This window comes from Quercus robur, chromosome 2 (assembly GCF_932294415.1).
Source record: "Quercus robur chromosome 2, dhQueRobu3.1, whole genome shotgun sequence".
Taxonomy (NCBI): domain Eukaryota; kingdom Viridiplantae; phylum Streptophyta; class Magnoliopsida; order Fagales; family Fagaceae; genus Quercus; species Quercus robur.
In genome coordinates, this window is record NC_065535.1 from 12,759,149 (window position 1) to 12,777,677 (window position 18,529).

The 18,529-nt window shown below is 36.2% G+C and overlaps 1 protein-coding gene across 1 annotated transcript; it reads right to left on the reverse strand.

Annotated features, from left to right (window-relative positions):
• Nucleotides 1–754: 754 nt before the first annotated feature.
• On the reverse strand, nucleotides 755–15,772 carry LOC126712426 (kinesin-like protein KIN-6). Its single transcript, XM_050411751.1, has 23 exons — nucleotides 15,145–15,772; nucleotides 14,835–15,031; nucleotides 14,433–14,556; nucleotides 14,189–14,283; nucleotides 12,624–12,747; nucleotides 10,469–10,534; nucleotides 10,196–10,258; nucleotides 9,956–10,006; nucleotides 9,678–9,760; nucleotides 9,465–9,579; nucleotides 7,301–7,349; nucleotides 7,027–7,181; nucleotides 6,644–6,850; nucleotides 6,351–6,452; nucleotides 6,115–6,189; nucleotides 5,954–6,028; nucleotides 5,744–5,843; nucleotides 5,097–5,188; nucleotides 3,456–3,589; nucleotides 3,117–3,195; nucleotides 2,354–2,505; nucleotides 2,086–2,164; nucleotides 755–1,438 (listed from the first exon to the last, which is right to left on the reverse strand). The coding sequence occupies exons 1-23, from the start codon at nucleotides 15,694–15,696 to the stop codon at nucleotides 1,343–1,345; spliced, it is 2,865 nt and encodes a 954-aa protein (XP_050267708.1). The 5' UTR covers nucleotides 15,697–15,772; the 3' UTR covers nucleotides 755–1,342.
• Nucleotides 15,773–18,529: the final 2,757 nt, after the last annotated feature.

The following is an 18,529-nucleotide window of genomic DNA, read 5'->3' on the forward strand; positions in this document are numbered from 1 at the left end:
AGTTTGAGTAGCCCCAATATGGGGAAGGGGTAGGTTTATTTAATTATGTAATATATATAACTAATGTCCACACAAAAAAAAAAAAAAAAAAAAACTCCTAATAAAGTCAGCATTATTGCAGAAGAAATATGTATTTTTAGTGCTATCAACAAATTATTGCAGAAGAAATATGTATTTTTGGCACATACGTTTATAAAGAACCTTAGTAAATTTTAAAAGATATAAACAACGTTCCTAGGTGACCCAATCAATTCAATCGGGTAGTAACCGCATTTTCTGCATAGTTCAACTCTTCGGCAATACGAAATTCTATCGTCAATCTCTTTGACAACATAAACAAATCGCATTCTATTTTAATCAGGCAGTAACTGCATCTTTGCATAGTCAAACTCTTTGGCAATACGAAATTCTATTGTCAAACTCTTTGACAACATAAATAAATCATATTCTATTATACATATTTTAAGTAAAAAAATAAAAACCGAGATTGACTTTTCCTCTTACCCATATCGAAGAAAACATGCTGAGCTAGAACATCTTTTTTAATATTATTTTTTAATCATTTCAGGTAGCTAACAATAATTCTGTTCTAAGCTTATATAATTGATTATTTATTAAACCTTTTTTTTAATCCCTGAATTTAATAAAATATGGAAATCATTCTATATAAAAAAAAATATTTTAAAAAAATAGCATACAGTAATACCATGAATAATTCCATGGGAAATTTTATTCGGATAGGAAAGGGTATCAATGGATCTCACAGTATTGTGAGTTGTGACAAGACCTCCTAAAGTTAATCATTAAGAGGGAAAAAAAAGGATAAGAACAAAAAGTTTGAGCCAGTCAGTGGGGATTAAGACCTTGAAAGCAGTCTTAATTTCTTTCATTAGTTCAAAGTCCTAACCATTATGGCTAATTTTGAATGATAAAGTCTTATAGAAAGCATTAGGATGGTGACCTCGCTAAATATTCAAGTGGCCCACGGACCACACAGGCATTATAGGACCAGCACACGTGGCATAATTTCCACATATGAATTTTTCTTTATTTAATGGAAATCACATATATGAATCATTTGCCTTGAAATGATTTCTTAACTTCTGCTGCTTTTTTTGTTGCGCCTGAAAAAAGAGAAGGTGGATGCAAGCACAAATAATTTATAACCTAAACTACAACAACAAGGCCCAATTTTCTACGATCAGCTTAAAGCACAAAGAGAATAGAACACAAAAAATGCCCCACCTATGTACAATCCCAGCAGAAAGAAAAGGGCCGCTTTTTCCAGCCCAAAAAGAAGGCCTTTTTTTATTTCTCCCTCTAGGATTAAAGGGTTGCCATGTTAGAGGCGAAGGTTGCTCTTAAGTAAGCGCAGGAGAGAGCTCTCTTGAGTTCTTTTTCTTTCATCCGCAGCCAATTTACCTCCAGTTCTGTTTCCCTGCAAATTAATTCTTATAAATCTAAGAACGTTTTCAGAAACACTAAGAGCAAATTAACATATGCCCTAAGAATATTGGTTTAAGAAATATTTTTATAAACTTTTAATAAGGAAAGAAAAAAGTGATTAATATTTTTTTGACGGTTTTTAATATTTCTTATAAAAGTGATCAAAACTTTCTTAAAATGATTTATTAACAATTGTCCTAAAGGCACTCGCTAACATAATCCCTTAACTAAATTGTCAAATTAATCTTTAAGATTTAATTTTTTTTGTCAATTTAGGTATGAGTCAATATGATCCTTCAGTCCATCTAATGATAATATGTGTGTGTGTTGGGGGGTGTCATTCTGTCCAAATAAATAAACATAATAGTCAGAAAAAATCATAATATTGAAACATTTTTATTTAAAAAAATAATAATACTCATCAAAGAATACTATTAGAACAGTTTTAAAAGGAATGACCAAACTGACTTATTTTTAGAAGGAATGCGATTTCCACCTTATGAAGAGTTCCCCTACTACATTGGGTCTAATTCCAACTCATTAAATTGCGGAGCAAACATGACTTGTCACTGTGACTCTCTACACTTTCTGGTCACATCGGAGTAGCAAACAAACAATAAGGGACAATATCAAACTTACCTTAGGTTTCTCAACATCGTCCTCAACATCCAAAGTACTGAAATCCCTCAGCAAAATGGATGAAGCAGGCAAAAGTCTCCTAATTTGGACCAAAAAAATAAAAAGATAAAAAGAATTAGGAACAAAAGCTAAAATACAGATCGATCTTGGGGGAAAAAAATTAATGATTTGTCAGATCCAAAGCAAGACTGACAATAATAAGCAATTCATGGCAGTCAACTATTTTTTGTTAGTACCACATGTTTAATGATGAATGCAACCCACTGACCTTTTTGGTTTCTCTGGTTTACAGGAAGTATCAATTCTTGGTTTAATTTCTGGCACATCAACGTCACTTTCTTTTGTAATGGACACATCAACGTCGCTTTCTTTCGTAGATGTAACATCCTTCTTTTTTGATTGAGGTAAATCCAAAAATTCCTACAATGGACACAGAACAAGAAAAAAGAAAAGAAAACAGAAGCAATTTGTACATTAAATATTTCCAAAAAAAAAAAAGTTTCATTAAAAAGAAATGAGAAGGAAGTTAGAACTCAATTATTCTTTGACAGATCATGATCTCCTTCAATTCTTCAAAAGTTAGCTTTCATCACTTTAAACCCCTAAATAAACTCTAGATAAATAAACTTTTGTGCTCATTGTTGGTGGCTGGGTTACCACTGAATTGGCAAAAAAATTGAGCGTGGTTGATAACTTGACAAGTTCCAAATACCCAACAACAAAAACAAAGTCGTAGTATCATAACTTTTGGGATTGGCTATGGATTATCAATAGCCTGCCTAATCAGGGTCAACAACATGTGTTCTTCTTCACCATCATATCCTATACAAAATCACACTCTCTATTACCCTACATAATTAACATGTCATTCAATCCAAATTCCCAATAAAAGGGGGAAAAATGAATTCAGCACTAACATAGATGATCAATCCAGACTCCAAAGAGAAGCACATAATTTTCAAAGTTCAAAAGACTACAGAAAATCTGAAGTAATGTATATGCAAAGAATAGAGGAAACACAAACAACTTACCGATGGCTTATTAATCTGATCCTCAACATCCAATGCACTGCAATCCCTTGTTGATATTGATGAGGCGAGCAAAGGTTTCCTGATTATTATAACATATTAGATATGAACTCAACCACCCCCCCCCCCCCCCCAAAAAAAAAAAAAAAAAAGCATCCAGAGAAATTCTGTCATGAAATTGAGATTCAACTCTGATTATTTTCACCATTAGCTCATGTGTATTTTTTTAAAGATGTAATTTTACAGAACTTTATTTTAAAGCCAATTAAAATAGGCTCATCCAAACAAGACCTTTAAGTGTGCAGCTAAACGCTGTGAAAATGAAACAACACTCCCACTGACCTATTCAACTTCTCAAAATTCAACTCTCTACAGGAAGTATCAAGCACTAATTCACTCTCTGGCACATCAGGGGTGCTGCATCCTTGGGTAAATGCAACATCTTCCTTGGTTGATGCTGGCAGAACTGAAGATTCCTAAAAAAGGACCAAAAGGAAAGACGAAAGAACCATGAAACCAGCATTTACATTATAGGCTATATGCATCTATAGTTAACAGGAATGAGATTTAATTCACAACTATGGAAAGGGAAACTGTAAACACTAGGTCATATAGCATTTCAATCCTTAGGAGATAGCCATGTCAGAAAGCTGACATCCATGACGGATATATGAATTGATTTATGAACTGAATCCCAAATATAAATAGCCTTAAAAAAGGATTGAACATCCAGCTTGTAACACTGCTGTTAATGGTTAGAGCATAACCAAGGCTGCAAAATACCCACATCAACCACCATGTAAATTGCAATGTGATATTATACAATTGCATTCTAATCACACTAATAAAGACATTGAGATGAGGACAATAAATATTTTCAGAATTTGAGAACAAATAAAAATTAGATTAATTAACTTGTCCTAAGACAAAGTGGTAGAAGCATATAAGTGCAAGAAAATTGACACCAACAAAGAGGCCTGGTGATAGGGTGGGAGATGAAAACAAAGGGATATATTTTAAAGAAGTGGATGGAACGATTTGAGTATCATGTGGCAACGGTTGCATGGCTGAAAAGGCTGAATTTTACATAATATCTAATCCACTGTATTAATAATTGTCACATATATGTTAACCTGAACAAACTGCTTTCAAATTTCATTTTTTTTTTTGAATAGCAACTAAAATGTACATAATTACATATTACAGGTGGTGACTTTCTCAAAATTATGAACCAGAACAAAATAGCTGATCTGTTTTATAAAGAAAAAGAGTTGTCTAGACTCTAGACTAACAATTTTGCTTGGAAAGCCACCGTGAGTTCCCCTTATCATGAACGGGACCGCTCTCCACATTAGCCCAGTTTAGCACAAAAACAATGCTCTCTCATAAGTCATAAGAATTAATAAAAACTAGCACAAAAACAATGCTCACCTATGGTCCATTAATAACAATTCTACATTAGTTCTATGGGCAGAAGTCCATTAACGATTTAATTAGATGGAGGACAGACACTGGTTCATATTTGGATTTCTCTCTCTCTCTCTCTCTCTATCAATACAAGTACTACCAGTTGAATGACCCAGGGGTATGCAAGTTTCTACAAGCTCAAAGCTCTCCATTTTATGGAAGAGCACAAGGCAAGGAAAATGAGAGAACCAACATGGTATCATTGTTCTTTGCTGTTACAGCATGCATTAGGTCCCTCAAACTCACAATGTATACTTTTATTTGGATTAAAAGCCTGATGGGAAGAGCAGAGTCGACATTTGAATATATGCCACACAGAGAATTAGTACTGTTATTTTCTCTAAATTAGTAGTTGTTCATGTGTTTTGCTGGATAACCCACTAGAAGAAATGTGACAAACCTAAGTGTCAATACAGAACCAAAAAAAAAAAGAAAAAAAGAAAAAAAAAGACATTTAAAAATATTACCGAGGCAAAAGGCACATTATAATTCAAAGGGACATAAAAGAGAGTTTACCTCATCCTCGGTGAGATATTGGTCCAGCTCTACTGATGAACAGCTGTCACTTCTAACCATGGCATGTGACTGTGAATAGCTGATACCAAACTCTGAAATCCTTGAACTTGTTACTTACAGAAAAAAAACCAAGACAAAAAGTACACTAGTAGGTAAGGAAGCATGACATCAATGCCTCACCAAGAAATGGGATTCTAGTTCCTTACAGGACATTGATCCCAGATCATGATATTGAGATCCAGGTCCCTTTCAACACGACTGAGCTACCCAGTAAACAAGCACATTAACTATTTCACATGCAAAAATCAGATAACTACTGATCATAAGATCTGTGTCTACCAATTTTGGAGCTAATAAAAATAAGATAGGTGATCAATATGCAGATTACTAAGTAATTTTAAATAATAAATCACTTTAAGAGATTTGATATGCCATGAGAACATGTTTTCAACCAATCACATCGTTTCAAGAAAATACAAATTCTTGGCAGGACAAGTTGGGTATCCAGATTCTATAAATTAGCCACATTTCAAAAGAAGCTGGGCATCCAATAACCCAGATTCTAAATGTTCCCATATCATATAATAAGCTGTCAAAATTGCATAAATGCATAATACGCAAACTAGAAAAAACTTTTTGAATCAAACCTGGTATATCAGCATCTGAAAAATTATCCTTGATTGCCAAATATTTAGAATCATTTAAATCCTGTGTGTTGTGCCCATTCCCAGAAAAGATATCACCTATCTGATTACACATTATCAAAACTACATTATATCCCCAGCTATTCTCAACATGGATAAGAATAAATATCATAATCTTCCTATCCTGATATAAGATATGTCCAACACTCATACCTGACAATTCTGCTGGTTGGAGTTTTCAACATGAAGACATGAGGCATTTACGAATTCGACCTCAGTATTACTCACCTAACAATTTGAAAGAAACTTTTCACTCTGTGGAGAAACTTCCTTATATGAATACACTACTGAAAAATAAGGTGACGCTTCCTTACAGTGGAATTAGATTCTTGCTCCTTTTCAACACGTTCAAATCCACTCATGTTTAGAGAAAAAGATTCACCATTTTCCTTGAAATACAATTCAAATACGTTATATTGACCAAAGCACCCAAAAAACTAAAAGAAAACAAAAAGGTAGCTATAATTAACACCCTGATCCCCATGATATAGTTGGGCATCACAAAAGATCAGGGCTGGGACAATAGCACCAACACCAAAGCTGTTTTTACCTGAGAGAACGCATCTCTTTCCTGTCTTGGATAAGAGTCCCACTTTTCCAAGGTGTTGCAGTAAGACGTCTTCAGGCTGGAAGAATGAAGGTCCTCATCTTTCTGAACATTTACCAAAATCTTTGAATAGTGATTACTTTCTTAGAGCATAAGTGCATGGATATCTTAAATAAAATGAGAAAGTGAACTAGAACAAGAGTGTACTAACTCCAGGAAAAAATACTAAAGAAAATTAAATAACACCAATAACAAGAACAGAGAGAGAGAGACAGAGATAGAAGCTATATGCAAACCTCATCAGTTTTACTAGATCCATATCCCTGTAATCCTATTTTGGGCTCAGAACTAGTACATACTTCAACTATGGAGGTTTCCCCATGATTTCCCTTAGAACAAGTACAGCAAGACTTCAAATCCTCCAGCTCCTTCCTCAGGCCAAGGTTTTGAGTCTCTTCAGTCCTAAGTTTTTCTCTAAGACTATTGATTTCACTCTCGGCCACCTGATTAGAACCAGAGTTGTTGAATAGATGGCGCTAGTTAGTTAACTACTGAAATTGCATTGATAGAGATATCAAAGCTCTATTTAAAAAACAAACAAACAAACCAAAAACAAAAACTTGAAATGCAGGGGTGAATTGCAAAGTTTAAGCATAACTTACTATCCATAAATTAATACCTTGAGTTTTTGTTTATAATCCTTCAAGAAATTCCACATAGTTTTGGCAATATTTTCCATAATCTGATGGTTTCTCTCTCTCTCTGCCAAATCCGCAGAGTCCGATTTTATGCTTGCATTTTCACTAACATCCAATCTGTTGATTGTTGAGCCCCCTGTAAGCATATATGTCAGATGCTTTAGAGATAAACCTGACTAAGCAGGACAAGGCTCAACAATTGTGAATGACTAACAGAAAAATATAGAACCATAAAAGAAATGCATTTTAAACAACCTTCCTCCGAAAGTCTCTGCTCATCTACTATGCTCTGTCCTTCTTCAAACTGAAATCAAACCAACATACAACAGACGATAAAATTAAACCTAAAATCCAAGGAATATTGAAAACAAAAACCTGCAACATATGATAAATAGCTTGATCAAATTAAAATTCTCAGGAACCAAATCCAATAGCACATACGATGAACAGGCAATCAATTTTCAGCCATGCAGTGGACCAAGACACAAGTTTTAAGTTTCAAAAAAGATACGGGGTGCTGCTCAGAAACTCCTAAGGGTTATGAAAAATCTTATTTACACCTCAAAATATTTAGGCAGCAGATTTATTGGATCACTTCAACAAGTTATTTCACACATATATTCCAAAATAATAATACAACCCCATCAATCAATCACCAAATCAAAGTAATAATAATTAAAGCAGTAAAAGGCACAGATATTATGGTGGTGAACTAGAAAACCAACGAAGAACCTCTTCTATGAAAAAACCATTCTGGGGATCCAATCATGTAGAAATTTACTATAAGTAAATCAGTTACAAATGGTCGACTTACAAAACCTTTGCACAGCTAAACACTCTATTGTAACCTCTACAAACACCCCATTTGCCTTCCGTGTGGCTCCAAAACCTCTGGAATCTCCCTAAGTGAATCTTCTCCACAAACAAACCTCATCCGCAACCCAGAACTCAGCAATAACGACCCACTGTTGAAGAAACAACCTCAGTGGTTTCGAGAACAGCTTAGGGCTCAAGGTGAAATAATCACTCAATTGTTCACTGTAAAGGGTCAAAGCACAACGATGAATTTTTCTATTTAGGCTCAAGGGGAAGGCTTTCTAGATTGGCTTAGTATATCTCCAAGAACGAAAACTTTCTCTCAAGAAAATTGTGCTTAAGAGTTAAGAGCATCTTATATTGGTGCATTTAGGATTGGAGAAATCAAACTTCCAGAAGAATCTTGCTCGAGTGAGAGTCCAGCAAGTGTCTTGCAAAATCTGACTTCTAATTGTTCCGCTTGAGGCTTGACTGAGTCTGAGTTTCATTTGAACGAATTTCCTTTTCTTCAGATTAACTCCTCACAGGCTTTTTAACACCCAACCAAGCTTAATTACATTAGATTCCAAACCTCTTTGATGCTATGTTTGTTACATGGAATTTGCCAATTTCTATAAACTAACAAGTTACATTGTGCATGGAAATATATATTTCTTGTAATGTTAAATATCCATGTTTAAGCATATTTGAACGTTTATATGCATGTGAAACCATAGATAATTGAAAATTCATAAAAATAATGAATATTTTAAGGAGAACATGAAAAACATAACATCCATAGATTCATTTTTAGGGTAATGTAGATGATTTATTTCATTAGTGTTTAAACAAGTATCAAACATCAGTAGACAACAAGTCCTGACTGTGTTGTGTCAAGTGTCAGCGCCAATTTTCACTTGGGGAAGAGTACTACATATCATTCCTTTTTTTTATTTTATAGATACTACATATCATACTTTAGTAGTACCAATATTGCGCAACTTGCTGTATGTGCCTTTGTATCATAGTCCAACATATTTAAATGACAATGAAATCCATTGTAAATTCAAGAGAGAAACTGCTACCAAATTGTAAGAATACATGGTCAGAGAGAAATTCAGCTTGGCAGGAATGGTCACAGCTCAGCATTATAACAGTAAAAAATGAAATCTTTGAAATGTACACAAATAACAATAAGATAAACACTACTTAACCTTATGTTTTACAATGTAATAGCATTAAATGTCAACAACTAACCAGGATTACCTACTCAAATCATATAAAATATGGCTATTTTACAACATCCAAGGATCAAAGTATTCCATGATATTCTAGGTAATGGCAACATAAATGTAATCAAAAGAGAAGCTTGAACTTTAAAACCATACTCATCACACTTGGAAGCCATCCAAGCCCCATACCTAATTTTCATCTTACAAACACCACAAAAAGAAACAGACTTAAGAAATTTCATCTAAGGCTACCAAATATAGGGGTGGGGAAAAATAGTAATTGATAAAAGTAGTACACAAAGAATTGTTAAAAAAAAAAAAAAAAAAAAAAAAAAAAAAAAAAACCTCTTAAACGGAAATATTTAGCACTCTAAAAGGAAAGAAAAAAATACCACATGAGCATCAAGGCCACTAAGTTTCATTCTTTTGGGCTGCCCAAGTCTAGAAAATGCTTGGAAATGCCTCTTGTTACCATTCATCATGGAAGACTCCTCAACATTATTGAACCTAAAAGTGTAAACACGAAAAACAAGTCATTAAAATAAGAAACTAGAAATATATATTGTTGGAAAATATATATACATGTATTCATATATTTATTTTACTTGATTTTCATATAAGGTGAAGCTTGTTTTAAAAGGTAGGATGTATCAAGATAGTCTTCTGCTCCTTCTTTAACAGTTAAAATCTGTAAACACAATAAAAAAATAAAAAATGCATTAGATTTTTTAGAAGTTGATAAAAGAAAAGGAAGGGAGAGCTTATTTAAGATTACTAATTAGCCACAGAAGATCTGATCAAACAGAGAGCATCACTGTCCATAGTTTTAAATTGCATTTGCAGCATTATTAAATTAAAATTTTGGAAATCAAAATCTCCATACCAATGTCATCCGCTTCTTGCCTTCCAAATAATCTCTCAGGTATTTGGTCAACTGTTTGATACAGAGTAACTGTGTTAAAGATGTCAAGCAACAAAGGCGACTAAAAAACAATGTGTAGCATTAATTCCTTGCCAAAAAAGAATAAAAAAGTGAGCCATCCCTTGAGGAGAGGTTTTGGGCGGTTGTAAACTAATATCCATCAATGATATTAACATATGAAATCATTCAAAGAAACATTACCAAGGAGTTTTGGAAGTGCTTCTGCAGGGGCTTCTTCGGGTTCTTTTGATGCTCCAGCAATGACTAAAAACAAAGAAAAGAAATATATTACATGCACAGGGAGGGAGGGAGAGAGTGGTAGAGCATAGGAGCACTAAAAAGTCCTAAATAATAAAGCAAAACAACTAACAAGTAGATGTTAAGCAAATATACAAACAGTAACAAAAGATAATTATCAACACCATAGCATGGATGTTTAGGAGATATCCATGAAACCAAATTGAGGATACATACTCTTAAGCACAGGCCAAAGACCATTGATGTGTTGTTAATGAAATTGCTTTCAAGCAATCTTGCTCCCTGCAAATTGATAGACTAAAGTTAAGATCCGCATATGCATGACCGAGGTGAAGGGTGAGGTTGTGGATTCAAGACTTTGGTATATGTGTAACTTATCAATAAAAAAATTATATAAAAAAAAAAAAATCATGGCCAAGGTTACAACATCAAGCACGTGACATTTTCCTTCACCGCTTAAGATAAAGTGATATGACCCGACCTAAAAATCATACCCTAAGTGAGTTATTTCCAAATTATATTAAAGTTTAAGTTTGCATACTGTTAAACTCATGAATGTACAAGAATTGAGAAAAGAGGGGGAGAATGCGATTCCAATAATTCCCTAGAGTTCCAATGCTTCAATATTTGTTATGTTGAGAACATCCCTAAGACTTTCTGCATCCAACGTGATTGAAATGTAGACCTAAATGCCAAATTAAAACTTCAGTCTAGCTCCAAAAAACTATAATTTTTAGGCCTTGTTTGGTTTAAAAAAAATGGTCACTCATCACTCATCACTCAGTTTTCATCACTTATCACTCATCACTCCTCACTCATCACTATCACTCAAAAATACCCCAATTTCTGATGACTCTATTTGTGGCTTGTTTGGGTGAAATATCTGAGTAAGTTTTGAAACTCCATTACTCATCTTTATGTCAACTCACTGGGTCCCACAAATATCAATTAAAAATCTCTCTACAGAACGGTCATAACTCTTACCCACAAATAGTTTTTTTCTCCCAGCCGCCCCCTTCCCAAATTCTTTTCTCTTCCTCCAGAGCCGTCGCCCTCCCCAAATATTTTTATTATATTTCCTCTTCCTCGACGCCATCCTCCCTCTACAGATCTTCGAGTTCCGCTACCGCATCATGATGCACACTCTCCTCCAGACCGATCTCCGCTTCGGCGTCATTTTATTCGACTCCGTCACCGGCGCTGCTGAGAGAGCAGCAAACTTTGCCTGAGCTCGAAGACACGGCATTTGACGCGCCGCGGAGAGAGCGTGGTCCTGGGAGACGAACTGGACGAAAGCGACTCCGCGGCTTTGGCGGGTGACGCAGTCTTTGAGGACGGTGACGCGGGCGATTTTGCCGAAGGTGGAGAAGAGAGTGTGGAGGTCGGAGTTGGTGAGGGTGTAGTCTAGGTTTGATTGGTAGAGCGTTGATTTTGATGGGGCTAGCCCTTTAGACCCACCTTTGGTTTTGGCGGCTCTGTTATCGTTGGCGTTGGGGTTTTGTTGGGGTTTTGAGGTTGTGGTAGATGCTGGGTTTGAAGAAGAGGAAGAAGGGTAGCGATAATAGAAGGTGTCGTCTTCATCTTCGCTGCTATCGGTTTGGTTCTTCCGATATGATAAATGGAGAGGGAGAGAGATTTACTGCACCTGGGAGATAATATCGCACCTGGGAAAGGGAGAGTAACAGGGAAGAAGCTCCAACAGTCGGATAGATGGGACAAGTCACTGGTTGAATGGGCCCCACCGAGACAGCTTATTACAAAACTGCCACTGAGTCATGGGTGATGAGTCTTGAAAACAAGGAAATTGTGTTTTCATTTTTGCTCTTCATCACTCAGTTTTTTGAGTGATTGGATGACCAAAACCGGGTGACCAAATATGAGTGATGGTATCCAAACAAAAAATTTTCTGTGGGTCCCACAAATTTTGGATGATGAGTGATGAAAACAAAATCATATCACTCAAAACTCACTCATCCAAACAACACCTTAATATCTTAAAAAGTATAGAGCACGTTCTGAGCTTCAAGTCATAAATATTAACAATAAATCTAGTGATACAAAATTTTTCATAATTGCTAATGTGGTCTAATGTGGTTGGTGCATGATAAAAGTGGTGTCAGTAGTTGACCCATGTGAAAGTACTATTGCTCCAATTACAACTTGCAACCTTAGAAAGTTTTGAAAAATTTTGTCACTAGCATTGCTCTAGATATTATCCCATATTATTTTGAAAATGCACAAATTATCAAAGTTCTAGGAGAGCAGTCATCTAGATAATCATATATGCAAGTATCACCATCCCCTAGGGTGCATAAAACCTGATAATACCAGTTTTATAAGGACAGTGCAGCTTATTTCAAAGGCAAAGAACCTGATTCCCAGTCCTTTTTTCTCTTTCAGCTCCAGCAAGGTCAACAATAGTTAGGACAGCATTGTTATCAACTTCATCAGCCTTGTTAACAACACTGCTAATATTAATGATGCACTGCGACCGGCTACAAGCATGTAAAAGAAAAATAAATAAACATAATAGTCAGAAAAAATCATATCTATCAAGTTCACATATCCATATTCCATAAATTAAATTAGTAATATAGTCACCATAATCAAGTAAACAAAATTAAATTAAATTAAATTAGTAATATAATCACCAACCATAAAACCTGCTTTAAGAGCTCTAAAGTTCTTTTTGGGGAAAGAGGAGAGGAGGGGGGTGGGCAACCCACTAGAACTTTAAGAAGTTAAAAACAACCTTAAGGCTAACGCTGAAATTTGGAGCATTTAAGAAAGCTCTACAATTCACTGTTCATGCTTTATAAATCCTGAAATTTAAAGCCCTATTCACTGTAATTTGTCAAACACTCTAAATACTAAAGATATTTTCAATTTAAGCTTTACTTCCTACAGCAATCCAAAAGCAAATTCCAAATGGGCATTCACGTAAGTTACAAATCCACTCCTCAAAAAACAAGTCCAAAAGGAGAAAAGGAAACAACAAAAAGAGAAAATCAATTAATTCTTCAATTACTTGGTTTTAACCATGATCCAATATTTATGGTCAAGTTGACCTACCAATCACATAGCTGTTGACAAGATGATGATTATTGCTCAACTTATTGTATGTAAGTCATAAAATGATAATTCATGAAGAATAAATTCCTATTTGAAGCTTCTTATCAAATTCAATGAGTTATAAGGAAATCACTTTGTGAAACCACTCTAGGCTTCAGCTGGTAAACCTTTTGGATGAATATGATGTTCAAGCTTTAAAAGTTACACATCCAGACTCTAAAGATGAAGCATAATAAAATCAGACCAACCAACACAACCACCTAAATGAACATACATCAAAGGTCACTTTCCTTAAAAAAGAACACACTGCATCACTTTCTCATTTATGCAATTGTTTACATTCCTTAAAAATCCAAAATTTGAAGATAAGATGATTATCAGCTAGGATATCTGAAATCTTCCTTTTAAATAGAAAATCAGTTGCCATGACTTGGTTTTCAAGTATCAAAGACACAGTGACAAGCTAGTTTCTTCCCCAAGATACATTCAACAAGCTTCCAGAAACAGTGAACCAATTTTCTATACAGAATTAAAAATCATTTTCCTTTCCTAAAATACCTTAAACACAATTTCTGGAAAAGTGAACCAATTCACAAATACTAGAACAAGTCATTTAATAATTAAATTGAGGTTCTTTTAATAAAAGACCTAGAAACTAATCAACATGAAGAGCTACCACTGCATAGAACAAGTGGCAAAACTTTGGTTGAGCTTAGAGGGGGAAGATGAGCGAGCCCACAACCCCACCAAACAACAATATAAAACTCGCAAAAATTGTTTCCAAATTTTTTTATCTGTTACTACAAATTCAATAACAATAGCACTAATAAGGGGGGGGGGGGTGTCTTTTCTTGCACCATGCACCTTGACTGGCTATTTGCATTTGTCATTCCCGTGGCTCGTTTTATCATTGAACAAGCTATTAATGATTCTGCCTGCCCAGCATCAGATATGGCAACCTGTTTACATTAATCAAGTACACGAACAAGTCATGTTTGAAGATTAATACCCATCATCAACATATATTTAAGGTAATTACCCATCATGAGTTCATGACTCTACATCAGTCAATGAAACAAGACAACATAATACAGAAACAGCTACAAACCTCTTGGAGCCCTTTTATAGTTGATTGCTGCATGCTCAATTCAGTTCCACCAGCTGACAAATCGTATACCTTCTCTCCTTTTCCCCGTTCAGAATATATTTCAAAAATCGAAATACAAAATGACCTGAAATTATATCATTATGAATAAAAAAATATATGGTAATTTATTCCATGAATTAGAGGACTCTAGATGTAGACAACACATGGAGACAGCATTAAATTGAACAATTGAACGACAAATGTACTAATAACGCTATTATTCCCTAAATTAATTTACAATTAAGTCTCTCTGGCAAAACCACATGAATACAATTCAATGGACTAAAAAAAAATCATAGAATTCTCAAATCGAATGTAGGAATCCATCAAATAATTAGCACATTTTACAAGATTGCTAGTTACCTCGACTTTGAACCACTTCCCTCGGACTGTTTAAAAATCTGTTGAAGCACAAGTGGTACCATACCAGGTTCCCTTGGAGTTCCGAAAACTGTGTGAGTCTTGCCGGAACCACTTGGCCCCAATGCAGCAAGCATTCCACTTTTACCCCTAAGAAAATCCTCCACTAGAGGCTTCACCATTCTCTCATACACTTCACCCTATTTGTCAATTTCAACGAGAAATTCCAAAACTAAGTTACACAGGAAAAAAAAAATGTTATCTTTTCTTGCATTTTCTAGGTAACCAAACAGAAGCGAAAAGAAAGAGAAACCTGAGACGATTCGGTCGAAAACACATGGGAAAATCCTTCGTAAACCTCAGACTTGATTCGCTTCGACTCTTTTAGGGCCAAGGGCGGCGATAACGTCACCGAGTGAGAATCATTGACTGTAATACAACCTTCATCGGTCTTCTTCGTCTTCGCGCTCTTGTCCCTCGCAGCGTTCTTCTTCGCTGGGTTCTGTGGCCACGCGTTCTTGGCTCTGGCCCTAGGGTTTTGATCTCCAACGGTGGCATTTCGCCCCAAAAGCTTGGGCAGCAAAAGAGGCCGAATTCTGAGGTAGACTTTGAGATCCTCAGAGATTGGGCCTTTTGAAGATGAAGATGGTGAAGGGTCCTCTGGTGGTTTAGGGTTTTGGGGGATTTCGATTGCAAGAATATCGTGAATTGGGAATGAGGGAATGTCTCTTGTGGTTGTTGAAGAAGATGGAGGAACGTTGGGAATTTGAGGGGCGGTTGTGGCCGGTGTAGCTCTGGCTTTTCTGTGAGGGTTTCTACGCACAGTCACTGTGCTTGGACATGGTGGAGGACTTTTCATCTCCATTTTCGCTTTCTTTGCTTCTCGGTCTTCAGTTTCACTCGCTTCCCTCTATTGATATTTTGGCGGAAAAACAATGGGTTTTGTGTTTTTTGAATGTAAAAATAATGGAAAAACACGGGATTTTTTAAATTTGAATTCGATGATAGTGCTAACGGGCTTGTACATGTGGACCAGTTTGTTTGGTTATGGACCGTGTCCGAAAAGAAATTGACTTATGTGACTAATGTCTTTTTTTTTTTTTTTTTTGGTAAAAAGACGATTTCATTAAAACTCAACCAACTTGCTCAGTACAAAGTCTATTGGAGGCAACACCATTACAATCATCCTCCAAAGCCTTAGCTAAGTCCACAGGCGGACTAGCAAACACTCTATACTCTATATCTTGTTCCGCCCCTAGTCTAGCCATCAAATCAGCACAATGGTTAGCTTGGCGATAACAGTGACTCACTTGGACTTGCTGAAATCTAGTCATCAAATTTCTGCAATCGTCCAATATAGGAGATATTATATGATTTACATATTCAGAATTTTGAAGTACATCCACTATCACTTTGGCATCTAGTTCAATGGTTAGGCAGGAGATATTCAACCTGCTGCACAGGACAAGACCATCCCTAAGCCCCCAAAGCTCAGCAGCAAAACTATTGGTTGCTCCTACATGTCTTGTGAACCCGGCAACCCAATTCCCATGCTCATCCCTAACTACTCCTCCACAGCCAGCCCTCTCCACTCTCCCTAAAACCGATCCATCTGTGTTCAACTTTTTCCATCCTACCGGCGGCTTTTCCCATCTGATTCTCTTGCTGATTTTTCGGACTTGGTTACGAGGGGAAGCAACACAAAACATAAACTCAGTAGCTTGGTTAAAAATCTCCTTATGCAGATTCAGATTAGGGCTCTTTCTATTAAAAACACAAGAATTCCTGCTCTTCCAAATGCTCCACACAGCAAAGTTAAACAAGATTCTCCATGGTGGCTTCCCTTGAATAGTACTACAGCTCCCTTTCCCATTGTTTTGCAACCAATTATGCAGGTTGCTCCTCCAAAAAAGATTACTATCTCCCTTTACACCCAGCTGAATCCATATATGCTTTACCCTTGGACAGTCTCTAAGGGCATGTAGTATGGTTTCTGGTTCTCTATGGCACACGGGACACCCTTTATCATCCATAAAACCTCTTCTAGCAAGACAATCTTTCACTCCTATGCTATTGTGCACACATCTCCATATGAAAGTCTTAATTTTTGGGAGAGTTTCTAGTTTCCAAATCCAACCAGCCCCTATATTCTCCGCATCATCCACCTCTCTAGCAAAGGAATAGGCACTTTTGAGATCAAAGCAACCTCTAGCATTACCTCGCCAACCAATCCTATCCCTACCTCCATCCGCTAAGGAAATAGGAATGGCTTGGATAGTCGATTTAATTTCAGGGGTAAGCTCAAAGGGAATTCGGCTCCAATCCCAACCTCCATTCACCAAGACATCTTTAATCTTCCATTGGCTTGCATCACGAGGTAAAGGACCATGAATGAGGCTGCGTATAGGGCCTTTACAAGTCCAATTGTCCACCCAAAAGTTAAGAGGACTGCCTCTATGAACCACCCACATGCTGCCTTTATTGAAGGTATCTCTACCCTTCTTTATGGCTCTCCAAATCTGCAAGCAAGGCAACCTATCCATATTGACAGCATTAAGTCTCCTGTTGCTACAATATTTTCCTTTCAACACTTTCACCCACAAGGCATCATCCTCCGAATGTAACCTCCAATTCAGCTTGGCAAGAAGAGCAGTGTTTCTGCCCTTATGTGACTAATGTCAAAACTCAAGAAAATGCTTCTTTTTTTGGTTGCTGAAAAGAAAAACTCAGGAGAATGCTAATTCGTGAAAATAATAAAAAATTATTATTATTATACCCATGTAAAAAATTTCCTCTAAATTGGTTTGTTAAAACCTTCTTCAATTCATTATGTGTGACAATTTATAAAATCATTTGTGTAGGGATAAAGGCCCAGAATAACATGTTGGGCCTTGGGTCTTTGTCCGGGACAGCTAAATTGTCCGAGGAGAAGCAAGTAGTTATTTGGATTCCCTAGTGAAAGACTTATAAATGAGGGATGAACGGAAGGTTATCCGAGGAGAAGCTCCTCCTCGGATATGATGAAGACAGCTCAAGCACGTATTCCAACAACTAAGGTAACCCTCCAAGAAGCTCCAGCAATAGGAACGTGTCTCATGAATGTGCAAGAAGGAAGGAAACTCAAAAATATCTAAGGGAACGCTGCTACCACCGCATTAAATACACTAAAACTACTTTTCTGGCCGCATTTATGTGGAGAAGACCTCTGAATAATGCTGCCTCAGCGAATGCAACTCACAGAAAGCTAAAGAGGGTGTCTGATGGGACGGGTACTCAAGTAAGGGCTCAGATGATCAACAAGTGTAGGATCAAGATGGTCCAAATAAGGCTATATAATGTGAAAGACCCTCTATGGAAAAGAAGAAGAAAAAACTGTAAACAAATCTATAATAGAGCTTTAAGAGTAAAATATTTAAGAATCAGCGTCCTCGAACCAATCCGAGAACATTATTCCTTAACAAACTTTTGTTATCTTTCTCTTTTGAACATCAAAACTTGTTTTTTTTTTTGTTATCTGGTTCATGTAAGCCCAGTTTTTCAACACATTATCTACAAATTTATTGTTTTAGGTTGTTTTGAGCTTAAGTCCATATACCCGTTGGGGTAGGAGTCTAAATCAGGTCCTTACAATTGGCGCTATCTGTGAGAAGGAATACTTGGGTGTTAGTGAGCTCAACATTCAACCATGGCAGGTTCAG

Coding starts and splice junctions, on each gene's coding strand:
- LOC126712426 (XM_050411751.1), bottom strand. CDS start 15,696: ATGGAGATGAAAAGTCCTCCACCATGTCCAAGCACAGTGACTGTGCGT. Junction 10,535..12,623: donor AAAAAAGGACTGGGAATCAG/GTTCTTTGCCTT, acceptor ATCAATTTGCAG/GGAGCAAGATTGCTTGAAAG. Junction 6,029..6,114: donor AGCAAGAATCTAATTCCACT/GTAAGGAAGCGT, acceptor TCAAATTGTTAG/GTGAGTAATACTGAGGTCGA.